The sequence below is a fragment of the Chrysochloris asiatica genome, unplaced genomic scaffold, assembly GCF_000296735.1.
Source record: "Chrysochloris asiatica unplaced genomic scaffold, ChrAsi1.0 scaffold00001, whole genome shotgun sequence".
Taxonomy (NCBI): Eukaryota; Metazoa; Chordata; class Mammalia; order Afrosoricida; family Chrysochloridae; genus Chrysochloris; species Chrysochloris asiatica.
Genome location: NW_006408519.1, coordinates 15889689 through 15913833, shown reverse-complemented (window position 1 = coordinate 15913833; position 24145 = coordinate 15889689). Strand labels below are relative to the sequence as shown.

The 24145-nt window shown below is 36.3% G+C and overlaps 1 protein-coding gene across 2 annotated transcripts in view; it reads left to right on the top strand.

The window, feature by feature from the left end:
- Positions 1 to 24145, top strand: part of CSMD3 (CUB and Sushi multiple domains 3) — a 1928297-nt gene that overhangs the window by 836897 nt on the left and 1067255 nt on the right. For both annotated transcript variants that reach the window (XM_006830658.1, XM_006830657.1), the window contains one exon: positions 8061 to 8185. In XM_006830658.1, coding sequence (XP_006830721.1) covers positions 8061 to 8185 — 125 coding nt within the window. The remainder of the gene's footprint in view (positions 1 to 8060; positions 8186 to 24145) is intronic.

Below are 24145 nucleotides of genomic sequence, written 5' to 3'. Positions count from 1 at the left end.
TTTTTATTCATATAACCCAGTTTCTTGGATTATTTTCCCACCATACAGTATGAATAAGTATGGTGAAAGAATACAACCTTGATGCACACCTTTCTTAATTTGAAACTATTCAGTGTTCCCATGTTCTGTTTGAACAACCGCCTCTTGGTCCAGGTACAAATTCTTCATGAGCACAATTAAGTGTTCCAGAATACTCATACTTTGCAATGTTGTTTATAGAATTTACAAGGCTATAAATATTTATAGCAATGACTGGTTGTTTCAAACTGCTGACCTTGAGATTAATAGCTGGACTTTGTCAGCCCCCCAATTTCTCAATCAAATGTTCTCCCAGGGTCATGGGCTTACTATCAACACAGACGAGAAAATATTTAAATCTTAAATGAGGTTTCACAGAATATTTCATGTGTTTAGCTCTAATTTTAATTATATAAAAATGAAAATTGCTGCATAGGATATATTGTGGGCAAGGTCGAAAATGTGAAAATGTTATGTACAGTCTTGGTGTGGAGCCATAGGATAATCACTCAACCTCAAGGTTGGTTTGAATTATAAAGTTGGCGGTTCAAATTCACTATCTGCTCCTAAATTGGAAATCCTATACATGGTCACTGTGAGTCAGAGCCATCTCGATGGCACTTAACAACAACAATGGCATTTTGAATAACGGATGTGCAGAAAGGAAATATGGGAAGAGTTAAAAATTAATATTATAAATACTACAAGAGAATAAAAAGTATTTCTTTCAGTGTTTTACCCCTGTCTCCATAGTTTAAGTCACCATTAGCTCATCATATCCATGATAACTTGTATAACTGCAATTGCTTTTGAACAAAATGCTTTACTTCTGTCTTTACCCACTTAAACTTAATTATTTTCCCACAACTAATATGATCATTTTAAAATATGAAAAAACATTCCCTTGGCTCATATTCCTACAATAACTGCTCAATTCTCTCAGAGTCAAGGTAAGACTCTTACCTTGACAAAGTCAAACTTAGCCTTGCTTTCATGATGGTGGTGGTGTGCTGCGAAGTTGATTCCAACTTATGGAAACGCAACACAACAAAGCAGAACTGCTCCATAGGGTTCAAGATCATTAATGATCTGCCCCCATTCCAATTGTTTACTTGAATTAAGTTTAGACCCTTCGCTCCTTGCTGGGTGTGATCTAATCATATTGTTTTCCTGTGTTTTGTTTGTTTGTTTGTTTGTAACACAGTAAACATATTATTGTTTCAGGGACTGTCCTTGCCTGTTCCCCCATGGCTTTCCCTCATATCTTCCTTTTTGTGCAAGCATCACCTCAACAAAAGCCCTCCTTGACTACTCTATATAAAATGACATTGCCTATTATCACTGTGGAGCATTGGTGGTACTGTAGGATAAACACTAGACTGCTAACCACAGTTCAAGTCCACAAACCAATATGCAGGAGAAACATGAAGCTTTCTGCTCCTATTAAGATTCATAGCCTCAGAAACCCTATGCAGGGTCACTATGAATTAGAAATGATTCACTGACAGAGGGGTTGGTTTGTTGTTGTTTTTACCAATGCTGTGAGTTAGGTGTTGGGCTGCTAACCACAAGGTCAGTGGTTCAAATCCACCAGCTGCACTGGGAAAACAAAATGAGGTTGACTGTTCTCCTAAATATTTAGTGTAAAAAAACTTATGTAGGGTCATTATAAATGGGAACCAAGTCTAAGGCAATGGTTTTAGGTTGTCATTATATGCTTCCATACATGATGATATATTTTCATGTATAGTACTTGCAATCAGCTAAAATATTGCATTTATTTGTTGTTTACCTTTTTCACTATTTATAAGCTCCCTGTTTTATATATTTTTAAGTTTTTATTATTAATTGAGTGAAAATTTACTGAGTAGGTCATCAATTTTACATTAAACAATTCATATAATTTACTTCATTACAATTATTGCAGTCCCTTCCATTTACCAAGAATAACAGAATTTACATGTATTCACTTTAAATACTACATTCCCCTAATGTTTCCTGCTACTTCATCTTTCTTCTGCAAACTTTCCTCTTGTATACTGCCTGCCTGCTCACAAATATTAACATGTGTGACCCCTCCAGGCTGTGAATAATTTCCTGCCTTCTATCTCTCCCCTCCCCCATAATCACCATAGTTTTTTTTTTTGTTGTTGTTGTTGTTTTCTTTTATCAAGAAAAGCTTTTCTTAACTTTTTATAACACTGGTCTAATAAAATATTTGTCCTTTTGTGATTTACTAATTTCACTCAGTATGATGTCCTCCAGGTTCATCTATGTTGTTAGGTGTTCATCGTTATATTTCAACATTGTGTAGTATACCACTGTATGTACTATATATCACAGTTTGTTCAACTATTCTTTCATTGATGGTCATTTAGGTTGTTTCCATATTTTGATTTGTCTCTGGTAGACACCGTGTTGAAAGGTCCTGTTTTCTTATCCATTCTATTTTTTCTGACTTTTGACTTGGTCATTTAATCCATTTCCATTCAATGTAATTATCAGTAGTTGTGAATTTATTGCTGTCTGTTTTTGTTTGTTTTTCTGTGATGTTACTGCTTTCCTTTTTCCATGTAATTTTCTGCACTGAGTTCATTTTGTTAGTGGGTTTTCTTTCATTTACTGAATTTTTGTAGTGTCAATGTTTACTGAATCTTTCTGAGTTTCCTCTTTTTATTTTGATGTGAAGGTGTATTGATTTATTTGAAGTTACCCTGTAAGGTATTTCTTTTTTCCCATTTAAAACGGACAGTTTTGCCTTGAAATTGACTTGATTTTCTTGTGTTGTGGAAGTCCTATATATCTATACTATTCCAGCTTTTTCCTTTGTAGTAGTGAAGGTGATGGTGGTTGTGTACCGTGGAGTCGATTCTGACTTATGGCTACCCTGTATAGGTTTTTTGAGGCTGTAAATCTTTACAGGAGAGGAAACCTCATTTTTCTCCCATGAAACAGTTGGTAGTTTAAAACTCCTGATCTTGAGATTAGCAGCCTGACTTGCAACCACTATGCTACTAAAAATTGATATCTCTGCTTCCCTGTTTTCAGTTTTATCAGTTTATTTATTTAAATACTAGATTGACTTATGTGTAATGTTGTACTGTTAATCTCATGTAGTTGTCTACTTTTATTAATATCAGCCCAAAGAATACCCTTAAGTATTTTTGGTAAAGCTTGTCTAATTATTACAAATTCCTTTACTTTCTGTTGATCTGGGATAGTACTAATTTCACCATCAAATTTAAGGACAGCTTTTCTAGGTGTATGATTCTTGGTTTGCAATTTTTTCTTTCCGAGTTTTGTATATGTCATGTCATTGCCTTTTTGCCTGCATCATTTCTGCTGAGAAATCAGAGCTTAGTCTTTGGTTCTCCTTTGTAGGCACCTTTTTTGTTTTTCCTGGACTGTTTTCAGGATTCTTTTCTTGTTTTTGGTTTTGGAAAGTTTGTCTATGATATGCCTTGGTGATTTTCTTTTGGGATCTATCCTGGCTAGTGTTTGTTTAGCTTCTTTTCTGCTTATCGTCACATCTTTCATGATGTTAGGGAAGTGTTCTTCCAGCAACTCTTTGACAATTTTATCTAGCTTTTTATTCTCTCTTCCTGTTTTTGAATTCTGATCACCCATAAGTTATTCTTCTTCATGGTGTCCCACATAATTCTTAAGCTTTCTTTGGAATGTTTTCATTCTTTTTTATGACTGTTATTCTACCATATATGTAATTGGTGATTTACCTTTAAGGCTTCCATTGGTTTAAATCTACTCCTTTGTCCTTTCAATGTATTGCCCATTTCTGAAATCTTAGTATTCTAATTTCTAATGGAAGATTTTGTTGTATTGTTTCAAAACTTGCTTTTCTTTTATCTGTGTGCTCTTGTAGTGTTGTTGTTTTTTTTTTTTTTGTTGTTGTTTTTTAATTCTTCTAACGTGTTTTCGGTGTTCTCTTTGGTTTCATAGGTCTTTCTGCCAATCATTGGAGGATACCTAGATATCATTCTTTTGAACTCTTTTTAGTTAGTTCCATTGCCTTTTCTTCATCATAAATGTGTTGTGACTCTACATTTTGGTCATCAGTTTGAAACATTCTCTCTTGTTTCTTTGTGTGAGTTAAATTTTTCTGTTGTTTCCTGGGCATTGTGGTGTGGTCATATTTGTATTTAATCATCAGTTGTATGTTGATGTGTTCTTAGGCTCTCACTAACTGTCTCCTGTGGGTATAGTTAGAGAATGGAAGAGTGTACACTATTCTTATGTACATTTCAGTTTACATTGGGTTTGGCTGGTGTTGGCTGTCAACCATAGATCATATAGTATAAGAACTGATATTAGTTGTTGCCCAGTGAATGGAGCTTCAGGGGATATGGTTGTGCCTTGGCTTTATGGGTATGGTTGCCACCTTCTGTAGGGTGAGAAAGAGGAGATAACTCCTCCCCCCCACCACCACCACATACACAGGAAAACAAAACAGAATGGATAAGCAATGAACCAACAATAAAAAGTAGCAAAAGAGATAAAAACAGACAGCAACCAGGAAAATATATATATATATATCATACCTAAAAACAGAATAAAAAGATAGGAAAATGGAGTGTATAAGAGGAAAATAAGAGAGAAAATGGAAGAAATTAAAACAAAACAGAAAATCCAGGGATAGGGAAAATGAAAAGAATGACAGGGAAATGGAGCTATAGAAGGGAAACATAGAGGGAAGAAATTAAAAAACAAACAAAACAAAACAAAAGAAACAGAAAAACCAGAGAGAGAGAAGATGACAAGAGAAAGAGTAGTAATGAAAGATCAAAAGATACAGTAGCTAAGAGTGGAATTGAGAAACCAAAGAAAACAATAAGAAGTAAAAGCTGAGCTAGAAAGGATAAAAACCAAGGGACTAGAAACAGAAGGACAAGAAAGAAACAACAAGCAAAGCAATGGAAGGCAAAAAGCAAAAATAAAACAAAACAAAAACCCAAAGCAGTTGTTGGCCCAGAGAGAAAACTCTAGGGTGCTCCTGCCCACCAGAGGTAGGTGCAGGAGGGATGTAACAGTGGAGGTCCTGGTCTTACACGGAGTTCCTAGTAGCCTTTGGTGTTATCTATGTTTAGGGCACTCAGTCTGGAAGTAGCTTGTGGAGGCCATTGATGGAGCTGCTTTCAGTGTCTGTTAGGGACACAGGGCAGCTGGGGGCAGGGAGGCTACTTCTGAGGGTTTCTGCTAGACTAGCTGGACTGCTAACCTCAAGATAAGCAGTTCAAAACTACCTGCCATTCCGCAAAAGAAAGATGAGGCTTTCTGCTCCCATAAAGATTTACAGTCTCAGAAAGCCTATGCAGGGTTGCTATGAATCAGAACCAACTCCACTCACCACAGCTGGTCTGGTGGTTTGTGGGTTTTGTAGATCTGGAGTTGAGTGAACCTGAATCCAGGATCCAAAATGATAGAGGCAGCCTGTGTCTCTCACTCACACAGCTCCCAATCATGTGGTTCTGAACTCCTGGAGATCAGGGTCTGTGCTGGTGTGGTGGATTAGGGTGAGAGCCAGTCACACCTCTGGCCATCATGGAAGCACCAGGAAAAATAAGAAATTGCACTTTTCCTATTGCTTGTATGAATCTGCTCTGCCATTTCACCTTCTGTCACCAAAACTGCTCACAAAAGTTCAAGATGGTCATAATGGGTATGGCTGGTCATTCATCAATCAATCTCCATCTGCTCAGTTTCTCCTTTTAGCATGCACACGATCTACTTCTTTAACCTTTCAGTGTCACAGGATTTTCATCTGTGACTGTTTCATTTGGTCTCTCATATCATTGTTGTAGATGGTCCAAGTAATGCATCTGTCTAGTCTGACATCTTGCTGAAAGTTCTCTCCCTGTTTTATTCTGTACCAGTCATGTGCTGGAACTGACTCATACTTGCCCATGAGATCTGGTGAATAAAGTTTCAGGAATTGGGGGTGCCAGTTATAACATAGCCATGATTAAAAATTCAGTAATATGAATTTACAGTTGAATAATTTACATGAAAAGATTAGAAAGCTCATGAAACTCATCATGTTCTCATTATTCATGATGGCACTTAACAATAAACAACAACTCTTTATGGAAATGATTTATGTCTTTATTAGATATATGATGAAAAATTCCTTCCCAAATCTACCTTGAGTGATGTCACATTGGTAGATTTAATGAAAATATATTGAAAGTATTTATACCATAGAAATCAGTACATGCTATATACATACACCGTAGAAATCAGCACAAGTTACATATATTGTATTCCTCCCCAGTCAATAGTTAAACATTTACCAAGGTACCACTTGCCTGTATGTGCAACAATGCCTAGTACATTATAGATACTTAACAAATGTTTGTTGAAGGAATGGATGGATAATTTTCCCAGGATGAAGGCCAAAAGGAAAATACAGGTTGATAATCTGATAGAAATTATGTAATAGTCATCCTTTGGCTCGATTTTATAGCTTCTGTAAGAAAAGCATTTAAAATACTAAGCCAGTGCATCACTTAACTGATTGCTAAGAAAAAAAGATGTGAACATTACATGCATTTTTAATTAAGATTAAAACAGCAAAAAAGTCAGATATTATAATGTTGTGAAGTGTCAAGTCAGTTCCAACTCTTAGCGATCCTGTTTAAGGTTTCTGAAGAGTGGTTGGTAAATTTGAACAGCCAACCTTGAAGTTCAAATGACCTTGTAGTCCAGTGCTTAGTTTAGGTCATAAACAGATATAGTAGAAAACAGAGAGTTTAATGGGAGATAGTTATTTTCCACGTCGTGTGAGAGATCCCTCATTATATAACTGGATTAAATATTAAGGTTATTTCCATTTGCTATCTCTAGATTGGGAGGATGGTGATAGATAATACCCTCTGGACAGAAAGGGGAAGGCCAACAGTGCAGAAAGAAAGCAACAAGGGTGTACAGTGACTCTCACGTGTCAGTGTTGCTAAAGCATCATATGGGAACTAGAGAGATAAGGTAAAGGAACTGATGGAACTTGCTTATGGAAGAACTTATAGCCCATCCTAAGGTTCAGTGCTATAGGATAAGCAGTGGACTGTTAACTATAAGACTGGTGATTCAAACCCACCAGCCACTCATTGGAAACCCTTATACAGGGTCACTGAATTGGAACCAACTCGCTGGCACTTAACAGTGACAACAAGGAACTTATTCTTTATTATTTAACTGGTGGCCTGCTGTTCAATAATTTTAGGATAGAAAAATCTATGATCAATATTTTATTTCAGAAAAATGTCCATAACCCTTGGTGATTAAAGTAAAATTTGTATGGCCATACACATGTATATATGACTACAATATTATTGTTGTTAAGTGCCTTAGAGTCCGTTCTGACCCATAGCAACCCTGTGTAGGGTTTCCAACGAGCAACTGATAGGCTTGAACTGCTGAACCATTCACAGTCCAGTGCTGATTCTATAACACCACATCAGACGTCCATATAAGCACATATACATATCAAATATATATTCCTAATATATATATACTTATAGATACATGATAGAGAATCATTATTATGTTGTATGAATTCTACAACTAGATTTCAAGTCAGGATCTCCAAATTTTACTTCACATGTACTTACTATGACTTAAAATGTGATATTCCACAAATGAAATCAATAATGTTAGATTTAGTGATAGCTTTACCTTCATGTGTATGCAACTTAATTTGTAGTGGATTCCTGGCATGACACTATAGGATAAGCACTGGACCACAAAGTCAGGTTGAACCACAGGTTTGGCAGTTCAAACCCATTCCTTGGAAACCCTATATAGGGTTGCTATGAGTCAGAACTGACTCAACAACATTTAACAAACACAAAAGTAGGTTAATACGTTTATCATTTTTGTTATGTATTTGTAGAAGTGACAATGTCCCGTTTTATTTATTTACTAAAAGGCAGTCTGATATGTAGTTAATATATTGGATATTGATTGTAGAAGAGCCTAATTATTATGTGATCAATCCCTAACTCTGTTTTTAATACTTTGTTCAATTTTAGCCTTGGATCAACTGTGCAGTTTTCTTGTGATGAAGATTATGTCCTACAGGGTGCAAAGAGTATTACCTGTCAAAGAATAGCTGAAGTCTTTGCTGCTTGGAGTGACCACAGACCTGTATGCAAAGGTAAAGAAAAGTCTTTATAATAATAAGATTCTCTTAACACAGTTTAGTAGATTGAGCTTTGTTCCATTTGAATCTTTGAATTATAATTTTATCTTTAAGAAAGCAGTCTGCTCCTGTATTTACAGTGGTTATTGGAATTTTGTACCATATGAAACACTGGGCTAGATTTGCAAGAAGATCCTAGTGTAATTAAATCATATAACATTTAATTGAATCATACAGTATGTAACCCAAGACACTAGGAATTGTTTTTAATCACAAATTACCTTGTTATAAGCTTTGATATGGATTTATTTTAAGCCATAATTGTATTCTTCTTGTAGAATTTTCCATTTTTATTGCTTATGTGTCTAATAGTAGTGGTGTTGGTGCCTGTAGAGCTAGAGGAGTTATGTTCTGGAATTAATTACTTTAAATGAAAATAAGTCAATGAGCGTTTTGACTTTAAACTTTTCCAATAATTTCAGGTAAGTCAGTTTTGTTGTTCAGGTTTTTGTTTTTCTTTTTTAAATAAATAAGTATGTAAGAGAGATACATAACTATGCATATAAGAGAGATACAATACTTTGCAAAATTCAAGTGAAGAAGAATATTTCCAGGTTTAGGAGTGGCCAGACATTGAAAATGGAGGAAGTCAGAACCTGAGAATTGTTTTGGATTTCAGGATAGGAAGTTTGATATAGACGTCATTTTAATTAGAGAGAATGTCATGGGGAAAAGTACACTATAAATTGGCATATCTGGTGAATGAAGTGAGGGATGATGAGTGTTCCAGTTTGCTTGAATATTGTTAGAATTATTTTTCCAGCAATCTGCAGGATAAATTGGAGTCTGTATATAAAGAAATGAGACAGTCTCAGTTCTGTAAATATTTCACTTCTACGTTGCATAATAGCAACAAAAGGAATGGAGAATGAGGGGTGCTTCTAGAGAAATTGCAAAGGAGGAGATATGTTAATTGCTTTGATTTCCAAAATCTTCTGTGATTTATCTTCCTCCATCTTTGTCTTTATCTTACCAAAACTAAATCCATCATCTTAATATTTACTTACTAGACTCCCTCCCTCTAATTTTATAATAATCTGAACAATCCTTGAATGATAACACCTAGTTAAAACTGACTCAATGGCACCTAACAACCACCACCACCACCACCACCATCCACCATTCAAGGTCATACTCACCTTCACCTCCTCCAATAGTTTTTTAATGACTACTGCAATTATCTTATCGCCTCCATCTTTAAAATGATTTCACATCTAGTATTGTTGCCACATAATTTAGCATTCATTCTTTCTGTCAATATTTCCCGATCATTTCATGGGCAGTAGTCTTTATTTTCTCAAGCAAAATCACCTCCGGAAGGATAAAATAATCAGCACTTTTAAAGTGCTTCAATTTTGAATGGATCAGTCTGCACTGTGTCCAATAAGAGGACAGTTATGGATGCTGGCTAGCCATCCATTGCCTTTGATTTAACAAAAGGTTCATAGCCCATTGCCATCAACTTGATTCCAACTTATAGCAACCCTATTGGATAGAGTTGAATTGCCCCTAGGGATTTCAACTCGCAAATCTTTATGGAAGAAGTTTGCCCCATTCTTTCCCCATGAAATAGCTGGTAGATTAGTACCTCTGACCTTTTGGTTACAGCTGAGGGCTTAACCACTGCACAAACAGGGCTCCTTAGAAAGATCATAATAGGATTCAATTTATTTATTCATAGACAAAGTAAAAATTATGTGTACAAGTTATAGGATATATGATTAAAGGCCAAGCCTAAGTACTATGATCCCCACTGACCTCATTAACTCTTTAAGGACAAAAAGTTTTCAAAGTTCTTTCATATATGTTACAAAATCATTCTCATAATTCATTATCTCTCCTAATGTTAAGTCCAATGATCATTGTGCTGACTTTTATATGTTTGATAGGTGCTAAGTAAACATTGTGAATAAACATATTAGAAGATTTAATTAAGTAAACAGTTTGTCATAAAAAGGTGCTCATCGTAACTAGAGAACATTGCTTTCAGTACAAGATTTCCTATTCTATAAAAGCAACTAGAAAATGTAGACCACAAATAAACCAGAACCTGCTGAAATTTTCAACCAAAAAGATACAGCAGGTGTTTTTCCATAGTTGCTGTTGATGCCTTTATTAGTTTCATGGATAATGTTACAGTTGAGATGATGCATAATAAGATGATATTAGCAATTAATATAGAGACATATGGTGAAGAAGATAGACAGATGGTCTAGATATGGAAGCTTATCACACATCCATATTTCTTGGTGGTAATTATTTTTTCTAAAAGCAATATTTTGAGATTTTATTATATGATTTTGATTAGCAAATGGCTTTTATGGAGCTCTAAAATTAATAAAGATTTTAATGATACAATGCCATTTGAATGTTATCTGATGAAGAATAACAGTGATGCATTTATGCACACCTTATTAGTAGAAATTAGATAAATTAAAATTCAATACTACCTGAACAATTAGAATGTTTTTGTATTTTTAATAGTTCTGTGAGATCCCTCCAAACTCCTTTGTGATGTAAAAACCTATATCCTGTGTTTGCTGGCAGGACCTGCTATTATTGCAAAGCACCTGGAGCATCTATAATAATTTAATAGTTTTGTATTAATTCTGATTACATATAGCGGGAAGAGAACTAACAATACTGGAGTGAGGACTCCCTCACATAGCTTCTCCATAGTGAAACTCATTGCTGTTTACAAAACGCGGCAGAGTTAGTTCTGGAGAGAAAGGTGCATACATAAACATGATCATAGCATGGTGTCTAGAATTTTTGCTACTTTACCTACACACTCCAAAATGTAGAATTGTAATATGCAAAGCAAATTTCCAGGGTGAAGTAGAAATAAATATAAAGTTGAAAAAGATATAGCCACCCAGCAGGAAAGAAAGGTGAAGGCATAATATACTTTGTAGGCATGATTGGCAAGAATAGGGGATAATTCTAATATTTAAATTGTATGCATCTGGAATGTTTAAAATAGTTTGTGCCCTTGATGTGAAGCATAAATAATTTATTACCATTGTAACACTTTTCTGTGTATGTGTGTGTGTGTGTGTGTATATATATATATATATATATATATAGATATATAGATATATAGATATAGATAGATATACTATGTATATATCTATATACATAGTATATCTATCTATATCTCTATATATCTATATATACTTTGTATATCTTACATAGTCATACAGTAATTTTTCTGGATGTAAATATATAAAGTCAGCATACCTAACAAATAACAAAGCTTGATACATGGCATTCGCACACACCTGGATGAATGAATTGTTTCTTTAGCACTAGCCAGATGTGAGAAGCACAAAAGAAAACCCAACAATCATGCCCTTAAGGAATTTACAATCTCATTTAAAACAGAGGACATTCAAATTAAACCAAGAAGAGAACACCCCTAAAGCAATAGAGGCATGGTTGCACAGGCAATATTTAAGTCAAAAAGACAATTCAGAAGAAAGAAAGGACCAAAGACAGAAATTATAGCATTAATCTTTGAGAAGTCGTAGGTATTGACCATGAAAATATCACATCGTCACTTTGTCTGAGTTTAGTTTCACTATCTATTATTTTATTGTAACAGTCATTCATTCAATTTATTTAACAATTTGAGTTCTTTTTCTTTATGACTAGGTTTTTGTCAAGCAAATTTTGATTCATAGCAACCCCATGAAACAGAGTAGAACTTCCTCATAGGTTTTTCTTGGTTCTCATCTTTTGTTTTTGTTTTATTTTTAAAATAACATTTTATCATGTGTTTGGTGAAAATTTACAGAGAAAGTTAGGTTCTCATTTGACAATTTCTATAAATTGTTCAATGACATTATTTATAATTTCTATAATGTGCCAACAGTCTCTTTATTGTGTTCTGATTGTTCAATTTCCAGTACTTTAGGTTCCCTAGTCCTTATCTTCTCATCTTTGCTTTAGAGCAGATGTTGACCTTTTTGTCTCAGACTGGTTTTTTAGTAGTATAACATTCTTATGGGTAATATCTTTTTATTTTGTGTGCCACTCTGTTACGTCACTAAAAGATGAACTCAGGATAGTTTCACTTGAAGTTTTGAAGAGTGTCTTGGGATAATCATCTATAAGTTCTCTGGTCCAGTTAGTCATGACTTTTTCAAGCATTTGAATTTTGATCTATTTTATTGAGGATCAGAATGGACAGTGGTAGTAGCTGGGTACAATCTAGTTCCTCTGGTTTCAGGGAAACATTGTGACTCATGCAAGCCATCAGCCTTATAGACATATTTCTTCTCGGAGATTTTTGTTTACTTTATTATTCTTGTTCTTGTTGTTGTTAAGGGCTGTCAAGTTGGTTCTGACTTGTAGTTAATAGTCCAGTCCTTATCCTACTCTTAATCTTTTAGTCCTGATAAATAGATACCAATAGTTGTATCTTAGATGGTGACTCACAAACTTATAAGACCCCAGACTACTTACTTCACTTTTCTGCAGAATGTGAACTTTGGGAACAAATTGTCCCATAAGTCTATTGTCCTAAGCATTCACACCTGTTGTCTCAAGTTTTCATAAAACCATTCTTAGAAGGGGTTTGGTTATGTCTGAGGATTATGTGTCTTCAGTGAATATACATGCCTGCATATTCAGATATTTGTATTTACATGCACACATAGTTATTTCTGATTTTTTACATATTAATATACCTGTATCCACTTGTATAGTTGTATACCTGTACTCTTCCATATTTGATCTTATTGATCTTTGATCTTAGTTGGAGCTGTTGCATCTTATTCTATAAAATACTTTAGTACTAGCATCTATTTCTCTGGAGTGCTTCTTAGCAACATCATTTATTTTGGTACTGTTGTGCTCATTATATCTACATTTGGTGCTTTGTTTTTTTCATCACCCAAAATAGCAAGTATCTATGATACAAAGCATGCTACTGTCTCCCTACTCTTGGCTTCTCTATATATAACTATACTTTTCTTCTTATAAAAGAGGGATCATAAAATGGTTGTACTTATGTGTTTGATTTATTTCACTTAGTATTATGCCCTCAAGGTGATCCATGTTATAATATGATGCTCATTATGGTTGGATAGTATCCCATTGTATAGGATGGGGGCTTCAAAAGTTTTTAGAAATATTCCAGTATCTTTTTATTCTAATTTCCATGAACTTTTTGATGCTTTCTTGTATATGTACCACATTTTGCCTATCCATTCATGCAGTTGAGCATCTTTCCTGTTTCCATTTGTTTTTGTTTTTTTATTTGTTTTATTTGTTTGACTCTTGTTAATTAGGAGTCCTGGTGTGACATTTTAGAATAAACACTAGACTGTTCACCACCATGTTGGTGGACTAGTTGCTGCTTGGAAACTATATATAAGGTCACTATGAGTTGGAACTGACTCAACAGTACTTAACAATAACAACAACATTGTGAATAATTGTCCTAATGTGTTTGATTTATTTCACTTAGTATTATGTGAACATTTGTTGTTGTTAAGTACTGTTGTGTCAATTCTGACACATAGCCTCCCTCCCTGTATAAGGTTTTTGAGGAACAACTGGTAAACTTGACCTGCCAACCTTGTGGTTCAAAATAATTTGTAGTCCAACACATTAGCCCACAGTGCCATAGCTAGAATCCACAATAAATATAGCTATTTATATGTTTGTATGTGTCACTTTGATCTTCATCAGTAAATATTTTAAGTCCTCTTCACTTTCAGCAAGCAAGGTTATATCATCTGCATATCTCAGGTTATTAATGAGTCTTCCTCCAATCCTGATACCACGTTTTTCTTCATACAACCCAGCTTCTCAGATTATTTGCTCAGTATACAGGTTGAATAAGTATGGTGAAAGAATACAACCTTGTTGCACACCTTTCTTAATTTTGAACCATTCAGTGTTCCCATGTTCTGTTTGAATAACAAAGAGCACAGCCTTAGGTATGGATTACATCTCAATGTCAAGAAAACAAAAATCCTCACCATTGGACCAATAAACAACATTCTTATCAACAGAAAACAGATTGAAGTTGTCAAGGACTTCATTCTTCTTGGATCAACTATCAACACTGACGGAAGCAGCAGTCAAGAAATCAAACAATGTATTGCATTAGGCAAATCTGCTGCACAAGACCTTTTTAAAGTGTTGAAGAGCAAAGATGTCAGCTTGAGGACTAAGGTGCTTTTGCCCAAAGCCACATGTGAAAGCTGGAAAGTAAATAAGGAAGACAGGAGAGGAATTGGTGCCTTTGAATTATGGTGTTGGAGGAAAATATTGAAAGTGCCATGGGCTGCCAAAAGAACCAATTGATCTGTTTTGGAAGAAATGCAGCCAGAGTGCTCCTTGGAGGCCAGGATGGCCAAGCTTTGTCTCTCATACTTTGGACATATTGTCAGGAGGGACCAGTTGCTGGAGAAGGATGTCATGTTTGGTAAGGTGGAGGGTCAGAGAAAAAGAGGAAGACCCCCAAAGATATGGATTGGCCAGTAGCAGCATCGATGGACTCAAGCGTGGCAACAGTAGTGAGGTTGGCCCAGGATCGGGCAGTGTTTCGTTCTGCTGTGCATAAGGTCGCTGTGAGTTGGTCGGTACCGACTCGATGGCACCTAACAACATGTGTCACTACTTTTATGTCTCTGAGAAGTATAGCTAGAAATGGCATTACTAGATTGTTTCTTGTTTTGCTCTTGTTGTTAAGTGCCGTCAAATTGATTCTGACACATAGTGACCTTGTATAGGGTTTCCAAGGCTCTTTATAAAAGAATCTTTACAGGAGCAGATTGTTGTTGTTGTTGTTAAGTGCCATCGAGTCGGTTCCGACCCATAGCGACCCTGTACAGGGTTTCCGAGGGTGGAAATCTTTACGGGAGTAGAAAGCCTCATCTTTCTCCCACGGAGCGACTGGTAGTTTCGAACCGCTGACCTTAAGGTTCGCGCAGCCCGATTCGTAACCACTACGCTACAGGAGCAGATAGTCCCATCTTTTTTCTGTGGATCCACTGGTAGGTTTGAACTATAGACTTTATGGCTCGCAGTGTATTTCTTATAATATGGAGCCACCACAGTCTCCTAATGGATCTTATGATAAGTCTGTTTCTAGTTTTTCAAGGAAACATCATATCATTTTCCATAATGGTTATGCCACTTTAGTTTCTCTAGTAATAGATAAATGTTCCAATCTTCCCACACGCTCACTAACATTTGTTACCTGTTTTTGTTTTTGTTTGCTATTGTTGTTGTTCATCAGTGCCATTTTAACCTTATAAAATTGTATTTTATTGAAGTTTTGATTTGCAACTTTCTAATCTCTTGTAGCATAGTGGTTATGAATCAGGCTGCGAACTTCAGGGTCAGCAGTTCAAAACTACCAGCTGTTCCGTGGGAGAAAGATGAGGCTTTCTGCTCCAGCAAAGATTTATAGCCTCAGAAACCCTGTACAGAGTCGCTGAGTTGGAACCGACTCCATGGCACATAACAACAACAACAATGGCTAATAGGGTCCAGGTGTGGTGCTACAGATTAACCCACTGGAGTGTGGACCTTGTGGTTTAACCTCACCACCCGCTTCTCAGAAATCCTAGACTGCATTGCTGTGAGTTTAAACTGACTTGACAGCAGTTCACAATAGTAATACCAATGCCTAATAGAATCTTGGTGTGGCATTGAGGGTTAATGCACTGTACTGCAAAGTGAGCTTGAACCACAAGGTTGGCAGTTCAAGCACACCAGCCAGTCCTCATAGATTCTATACAGTGTCACTATGACAACAACTACGACACCAATGGCTAATGATTGTGAGCATCTTTTCATGTGTTTGTTGGCTGCTTGGATGTCCTCTTTGGTGAAGGTTGTGTTTGTGCTCTTGGTTGTAATCTCTGTGGAAGCAGATCACAAGAAAGTTTTCATAAGCATCAACTAGTTGTGCTTGAACCCGAAACCTTTTGGTTAGTGATTGAGGGTTAAACAGTTTGTGCCACAAAAGCTCTGTTTAAGTACTCAACTGCTAATCCAAATGTTAGCTGTTCAGTTGAATCTAGTGATTATTCAGGAGAACTGATAATCTGCTTTTGTCAAGATGAACAGTTCTACTCGGTCATATGGAGTCCTTGTGTGGTGGTTAAACACTGGATTGTTAACTGTAAGGCTAGTGGCTCAAACCACCAGCTCCTCCTTGGGAACACTATACAGGGTCAGTATGAGTTGGAACTGACTCAACGGCATTAACAAAAACAAATCTGTTTTTATAGGGCCACTGTGAGTCAGAATTCCTTGCCAACACCCAACAACAACAACAACTCTCTCTATTAAGTAAAAAGAGAAAAAGATAAATTAGAAAAGATCCTCCTTCTAAGAAATAATAGTCCACTCCAGTGGGGAAAGTGTTCAAAGTTTTATGTACATTAACATGTATCACAGTAAGGGGCATTACAGATAAATGAATACAGTGCTTTTAGTTTAAAGAGGTTGAAAACTCCATACCCTTAATTTTTTTGCTATGAAATAACTGAAGTTATCTGAGGAGAGTAGTGGAGAGGAAGAAACTCTGCAGTTTTGTGATGAAGTAGGAACTGAAGATGAAATTGATAGAAAACTAAGGGAGGTTCTCAAGCAGTCAGCCTGAGAAACAGAATCATATGCTCAGGGTTTCATTTAATCCAGTGATCCTCATCCCTGGCGGCACATTAGAATCACATTGAGAGCCTTTAAAATAAACTCCCATGCCCAGGTCATTCCCCAGACCAATTAAATCCAAGTCTCTGGAGGATATCTGTTAATACATCCTTATTTGAGATAAATTGCCCAATTTAACTGCACTGAAGATCAGAAGGTAATGTGAAATGACACTCTGATTTCTTAAGAATTCTCTCTCTTAGTCGCAAGGAGCAATTTACTGCCTGACATGCACAGATCATGTTCCTGTTCTTCAGAGTGGCAAAGTGGAAGTTTGATGCGTTCAGGTCATTGAACTGGAGCTGCAGTGGACCACCACTTCTTACTGGGCACATCCAGATACTAAGAACAATATAAATTTGCATGCTAAATGTCAAAGAGTGACTCATTTTCATACTTATCATGTATTACCAGCTGGAATGGCACTGACTTACTTTTGAGATAAGTGTTTCATAGACAGAAATGAAATGGGGTCGCAACTAACGAGCCACATTCCATTTTCACATCGCCTGTCCTTCCAGCCACCATGAGCCTATTTATTGCAAGGAAACATGATTAGACAAATGTCAATTTGCAGCATGGAAAAAATATAACTATTAGAAAACTAATGTAACTATTTAGAAAATTACATAATCAAATATGCCTTTAGAAAAAAAAAATTTTTTTATGTTCATCTCAAGTACCAAACTTCCAATTATGCAATACTTTTTCTCCTCCTTTCCTTGCCATCTAAGAAACACTGGTGGCACAGTGATTAAAGCGCTCAGTTAAGTGAAAAGTCAGTGATTTGAACCCACCAGCTGCTCTTTTTGAGAAAAACATGGCAGTCTGTGTTAGTAAACTAGATAGAGCCTCAGAAACCCAATGGGACAGTTTTACTCTGACCTACAGGGTGGCTCTGAGTGGAATAGATTGGGCAGTAGTGGAGTTCCTTGCTATCTATTATTGTATCTTAATAGTACAACTTATTCAGCATTTGCTTTACTGGTTTATCATTTGGACTAGTTGATTAAAAAACAAAACAAAAAAAAACAAGTTTTCATTGAAGTCTCTATTATTGCTTCGGTTGCTATTTATGACTTCTTTTGTTTTTCTCTGCTAAATACTATTTTACTAGTTGTAGACCAAAGGAAAAATACAGATCTCCTGTATTTCTTCCCGTATTTCTCAGATTTAATAATGAGACTCTGAATGTATTTAAAGTTAAGAAGCAATTCATGATTATTTGTTGACCCTGGGAAATTCCTACTTCTACTTTTAACATAAGAACCAACTCAAGGGCATTTAACAACTACTTCTGGTAGCGTAGTGGTTACGAATTGGGCTGCGAACCTTAAGGTCAGCGGTTCGAAACTACCAGCCGCTCCGCGGGAGAAAGATGAGGCTTTCTACTCCCATAAGGATTTACACCCTCGGAAACCCTGTACAGGGTCGCTATGGGTCGGAACCGACTCGACGGCACTTAACAACAACAACAACTTTTAACATGTTGTTGTTGTTGTTGTTATGTGCCGTGGGGTCGGTTCTGACTCATAGCGACCCTGTACAGGGTTTCCGAGGCTGTAAATCTTTACGGGAGCAGAAAGCCTCATCTTTCTCCTGCGGAACAGCTGGTAAGTAGACAAATTTAATGAACTCCTGGTATGGCACTGTAAGATCAGCAATAGGCTGCAAACCACAAAGCCAGCCGTTCAAACCCACCAGCTGCTCCTCAGAAACCCTATACAGGATTGCTATGAGTCAGAATCAACTCAAGTGGCACTTAACAATGACAGTATACAAGATATACAATTATGTATTTATTCTGAAAATAAACACTGTAGGAGTTCTGGTATTGTTCATTTTGATAAGCGTAAACACATTTCTTATCTCTTTGAAATGTTCTACAATTTCTAAGGAAAAAAAAAAAAAGTCCTTAGATATAAGAAAAAAAAAAAGAATAAAGCAGAGCAAATGAGGAACTTACTGCTACTTTTCCCCAAAGGGCAAATGCAGGTTTCTATAGAACCATTAGGGATGCCTTCAGAAAGCTTTTCGTTAGTGACTGCTTACATTTATTTTTGTTGTTTTTGCATTAATTTACTTCTAAATTATGCGAGGAGGACATTTGTTATTTTCTGTACCTGTTCAGAGTATTTTTTTAATTAAAATGAAAGCCTCTGTTGTTGGGAAAAAAATGCGAGATGTCTTGAAAAGGACTTCATCTTCAGATTGTGCCATTTTGTGTGTGAACTATGAACACCACTTCTTTTTCTCATTCATTCTTGGTTTTTAACTTGTCCTTCTAATTCTTCTATTTCTCAAAATGTGATGAAATGACTGCCTGTTGTGATTCTGGAGTCTTGGTGTGGCACCGTAGGATACGCACTGAACCATAAGACTGGCTTCAACAGCAGGGCTGGCAGTTCAAACTCACCAGTTGCTTCTCAGAAACTCTAGAAAGAGTTGCTGTGAGTCAGAACTGAATATATGGCACTTAACAACAAAAACAACAATTGTGAATCTATTGTGATTTTTTTTTTTCCTTGTAAGGAAAAACTGTCTCATAAAGTTGACGCCTGGGAGGAATGTGATTAACTTGCTTAAAAAGTTATAATAACTGGGAAGAAAATATCATTGTCAGAAATTCCCATTAAATTGAAAAAAAAAATTTTAAAACAAATTAGAAAAAAAGGTATTGAATTGTAGCTACAAACTTTTTAAAGATATAACTCAGTGATCTTTTCGGGATTACTTAATACTAGAAGGAGTGCAATGGGTTCATGTGGTGAACATTGGACTGTGAACCACCGGGTCGGCAGTTTGAGCCCACCAGTCACTTCTTGGGAGAAAGATAAGGCTTTTTGCTCTCATAAAGATATAAAACACCTTGGAAATCCTATACAGGGTCACTTTGAGTAGAAATACACTGGATGGTACTTAACAACAATAACAAACACTAGAAACATTAACAACTTATACTTGTGGCAAGACCAGACTTCCATGAGAAGCTCTTATATTGAAAAAATATACAAAAACTGTAGATGGATAAACATTTTACCAGTATTGAATATCAAGTATATGACATATACTTATAAGAATACTGTCAGGCTATCAAAATCCTGGAAGGATTGTGATTGTTAGGCGCCATGAAGTCGGTTCTGAGTCATAGTGACCCTATTCACAACAGAAAGAAACACTGGCTCGTCCTGAACCATCCTCACAATTGTTGTTAACACAATCGTTGTTACACTTGATCCCACTGCTGCTGCCACTGTGCAAATCCATCTCATTGGGGGAGGGGGGTCTTCTTTTTTTGCTGACCCTCCACATTACCAAGCAAGATGCTCTTCTCCAGGGACTGGTCAGCTGCTTATCCTCATTTTGAGTTATGTCCCATCAGCAAATGAAGGTCTCCAAAGCTTTAATCCATTTGCATCATCATGGTCAACTCTACCCCAGTTATATTTTGAGTGCCTTTCAACCTGAGGGGCTCATCTTCTGGCACTATCTATGACAATGTTCTGCTGTTATTGATAAGGTTTTCAATGGCTAACCATTCAGATATAGTCTGCCTCTCCTTCTTCCTAATCTGTTTTTTAATCTGAAAGTTCTGCTGAGACCTGTTCACAATGGCTGACCCGGCTGGTATTTAAAATACCAGTGACATAGCTTCTAACAACACAGCAGCACACAAGCCACCACAACATGACAAACTCAGATGATTCAAGGATTACAAATATAAAAAAATGCTAAGCAAAATGTATATTAGAAAAAGCTTTTATTTACATTATTCATTTTCTTATAATAGAGTCCTTTTGTTTGCTATCTGCATGAACAAATGACTGCATATTTATAACTTTAGAAGAACTTATGAACCTTCTCATATATGACATTGGAGTCCTGGTGTTATGCTGTAAGATAAAGCATTGAATTGCTAGTTGCAAGGTTGCTAGTTCAAATCCTTGAGCTGCACCTCGCAAACCCTTTACAATGTGTTTATGAGTCAGAACTGAATCAACAGCACTTAACAAAAAGAACATGAAATGATGGAATATATACAAAAACCAAAGTGATCTTTCATTATTAATATGCTTCAAGTATTCAATGGTTGATGAAAGATGATTCCTTGTGTAACTAAAAGTTAACTAAAAAACATCATATAATCTCTAATATTCTTCTATTATTTGCTTATCAGCAAAAATACATAAGGAGTATGAAACACAGATCCAGGAAAATGCTAGTCTGGGCTGAAAATGTTGAAAGATGCTGATTTCAGTTGGTTATTGTAATCATTTTTGAACTGTTTTCATCTCCAGTTTCTCTATTCTCGCATTTATTTTACACATCAATACTTGAATATGCCTTCTGAACTTCACTTTCAATATTCCATTCCATTCTGCAGATACATTGCTTTGCTTAGCAGTCAAGTTAGAATTCTCTATTGTAGCATTTAGTAATCACCAAAACTAACCCTGAATTTCTTTTCAACAGTGTTTATTTTTAGCACCAAAGATAAACACTATTCCATACAGGCTGATATGATCAGACCCAGTATTTCATTCCAATATGCTCATTCAGTAAATAGAACACCAGACTTAGGAGACCTTGTTCAAGAACTAACTACTTCATCATGTGCTTATGATGATAATGTATATTCATATTTCTTTAAGCCTTCTTAGAGGCAGAAAATGTGCTGTCTGCTTAACATATATAATCTATAGTAAATACATTAATCTTATGTTTTATAAATGAGGAAAGAAATCAAACAATTTGCTTAAGAAAACATAACTCTTAAATGCTAGAACCAGAATTCATATCTAGATGTGTATGACTCCAAGCCTGTGTTGCTTTCACTGTACCACACTGAATTGCAGAGCACAAAATTCTGAAAAGTGCATACATATTATACAAACCATTAATATAATGAGTATCAGTTTAACTTTACAAAAGTAGACAAAAATCTGAGCTCTTAGGAACTTATTTCCAGATAAGATTGCCTCTCTTATTTACCTTAAATAATCATTGGTGGCAAAATGGTTAAGCACTCTGCTACTCACCACCTGGTCAGTGCTTCAAACCCATCAGCTGCTCTTCAGGACAAAAATCTGACAGCCTGCTTCACTGAAGATTTACAGCCTTGGAAATCCTCTGGAGAAGTTCTCCTCTGTCCTATAAGGCTGATTTGAGACTAGGTAGAAATGGGTTGTGTATAAGGCTCTTGGCTTCCTTGGGAGGGAGCTATTCTTTCTGTCCACTTAACTCTGATTCATAAGTATTTGTAGATTCTGTGCAAAGAAATTTACTGGATTAGTTACTTCCTTTTCTGTTTTATCTTCCCAGAGTTGATCCTTTGAAAAGTTTCTTCATCCTTTTTGAAGAATAAAATAGTGTTTCAAAATACCAAGTATCATCAATATACAAGGTTAACAGTCATTCAAAATTTCAACTTGTAGTATCCATGTTGTTGTTGTTGTAAAGTGCCATTAAGTTGGTTCCAACTCATAGCAATCCGGTACAGTGTTTCCGTAAGTTGTAAATATTTGTGGGAGTAGAAAGCTTCATCTTGCTCACATGGAGCTGCTGGTAGGCTCAAATCATTGATCTTATTCTACAGAACCACCTCTTGTCATAGTGCCAGTGATAGTTGTGTGCCGTGATGTCGGTTCTGACTCATAAGAACCTTATATAGGATTTCTGCACCTGGAAATCTTTATGGTAGCAGAAAGCCTCATCTCTCTCCTGTGGCCAACTGTTAGATTAAAACTACTGACCTTGTGGTTAGCAGCCCAACTCATAACCCACTATGTCAAGAGGCTCCCTCCTCTTGACATGTTGTTGTTGCAAAGTGCTGTCGAGTCAGTTCCAAGCCATAGTGACCCTACATAGGGTTTGAAGGAGCGGCTGGTAAGCTTGAACTGCCAACTGTGAGGTTCAAGCTAACTTTGCAGTACAGCACATTAACTCACAGCCCCACACCAGGACTGCTAATTGTATTTTAATAATGTACCCAAATGTTATGGACTAAACTGTGTTTCTTTTAAAATTATGTTAGATTGAAGTCTTGGTGTGGCACTATAGTGTAAGCATTAGACTTCTGACTGCAAGGTCAGCAGTTCAAAACCACCAATTGCTCCAAGAAAATCCTATGCAGGAGTTCTATGAGTTGGAACTGACTAGATGGCACTTAAAACAACAAAATGTAGTACCTGTGCACATGACTTGTTCAGGGTCTTCGAAGATATTATGAATTAAATTAGCACAATGTCCATATTATTATGCATTTGAGGAAAGATAATCCTTGTTATAAAGTGACAATAAATTTAGCTGAGCTGTGTTGTAATGTTTTGTGGAAAGTTGAACTTATAAGTGATGTTATTGTTGTTATGTGCCGTGGAGTCGGTTCCAACTCATAGCGACCCTGTACAGGGTTTCCAAGGCTATAAATCTTTATGGAGCAGAAAGCCTCATCTTTCTCCCATGGAACAGCTGGTAGTTTTGAACTGCTGACCCTGAGGTTACCTGACCGATTCGTACCCACTATGCTACCAGAGCTACAAGTGATGGACTTGGTTATTTATGTGAGTAGATTTCTAAGCAAAATATAAAAGATAGGCCTACTTTTTTTTCTGTTTCTTACAGTAAAATGTGAAAGGAGAGAGATAAATTAAAGAGTTAACTGTGAAGCAAAATAGAAGTAGATCTTGCAGATTCAGAAACATCTCTATAATGTAAAAATTAAGAAATCATGCTCTGGAGAGAATAAGTATTAGTGATGATGCTGTTGTCTCTTTGTTTCTGAGGTTTTCATACTGCCCAGCTCAGAGAGGACAGGGCCACCACATTAGTGAGACATGAGAACAAAGTCATTTCTGAGGTGGTGTGAGACAACTGGGCTGCTGTCCAAGTGGATCATGAGTATAAGGATGCTGTTCAGAGCTGAGGTCCAGGTTGTCACCCAAATGGGCACAAAGAACAGAGGATTATTGTAAGCCTTAGAATACAAAGAAAGTAGCACTGCTGTTCTTCAGAATTGCTTGGGACTCAGGACCCTCAGTTTTGTCTCCAATTGTCCTTTTTGAAATGAGCATCTCGTACCTGTTCTAACACTTTAGTTTGGAAGAGATTGCTTGTATTCCAGGATTCACAGGTCCACATATGTTAATGAGAATTTGACCCATGACTGAACATACTCTGAATCTCAACTATGTCTGAATTAGATGATTTAGAACTTTAGATTTAAGAATTACATTTGAT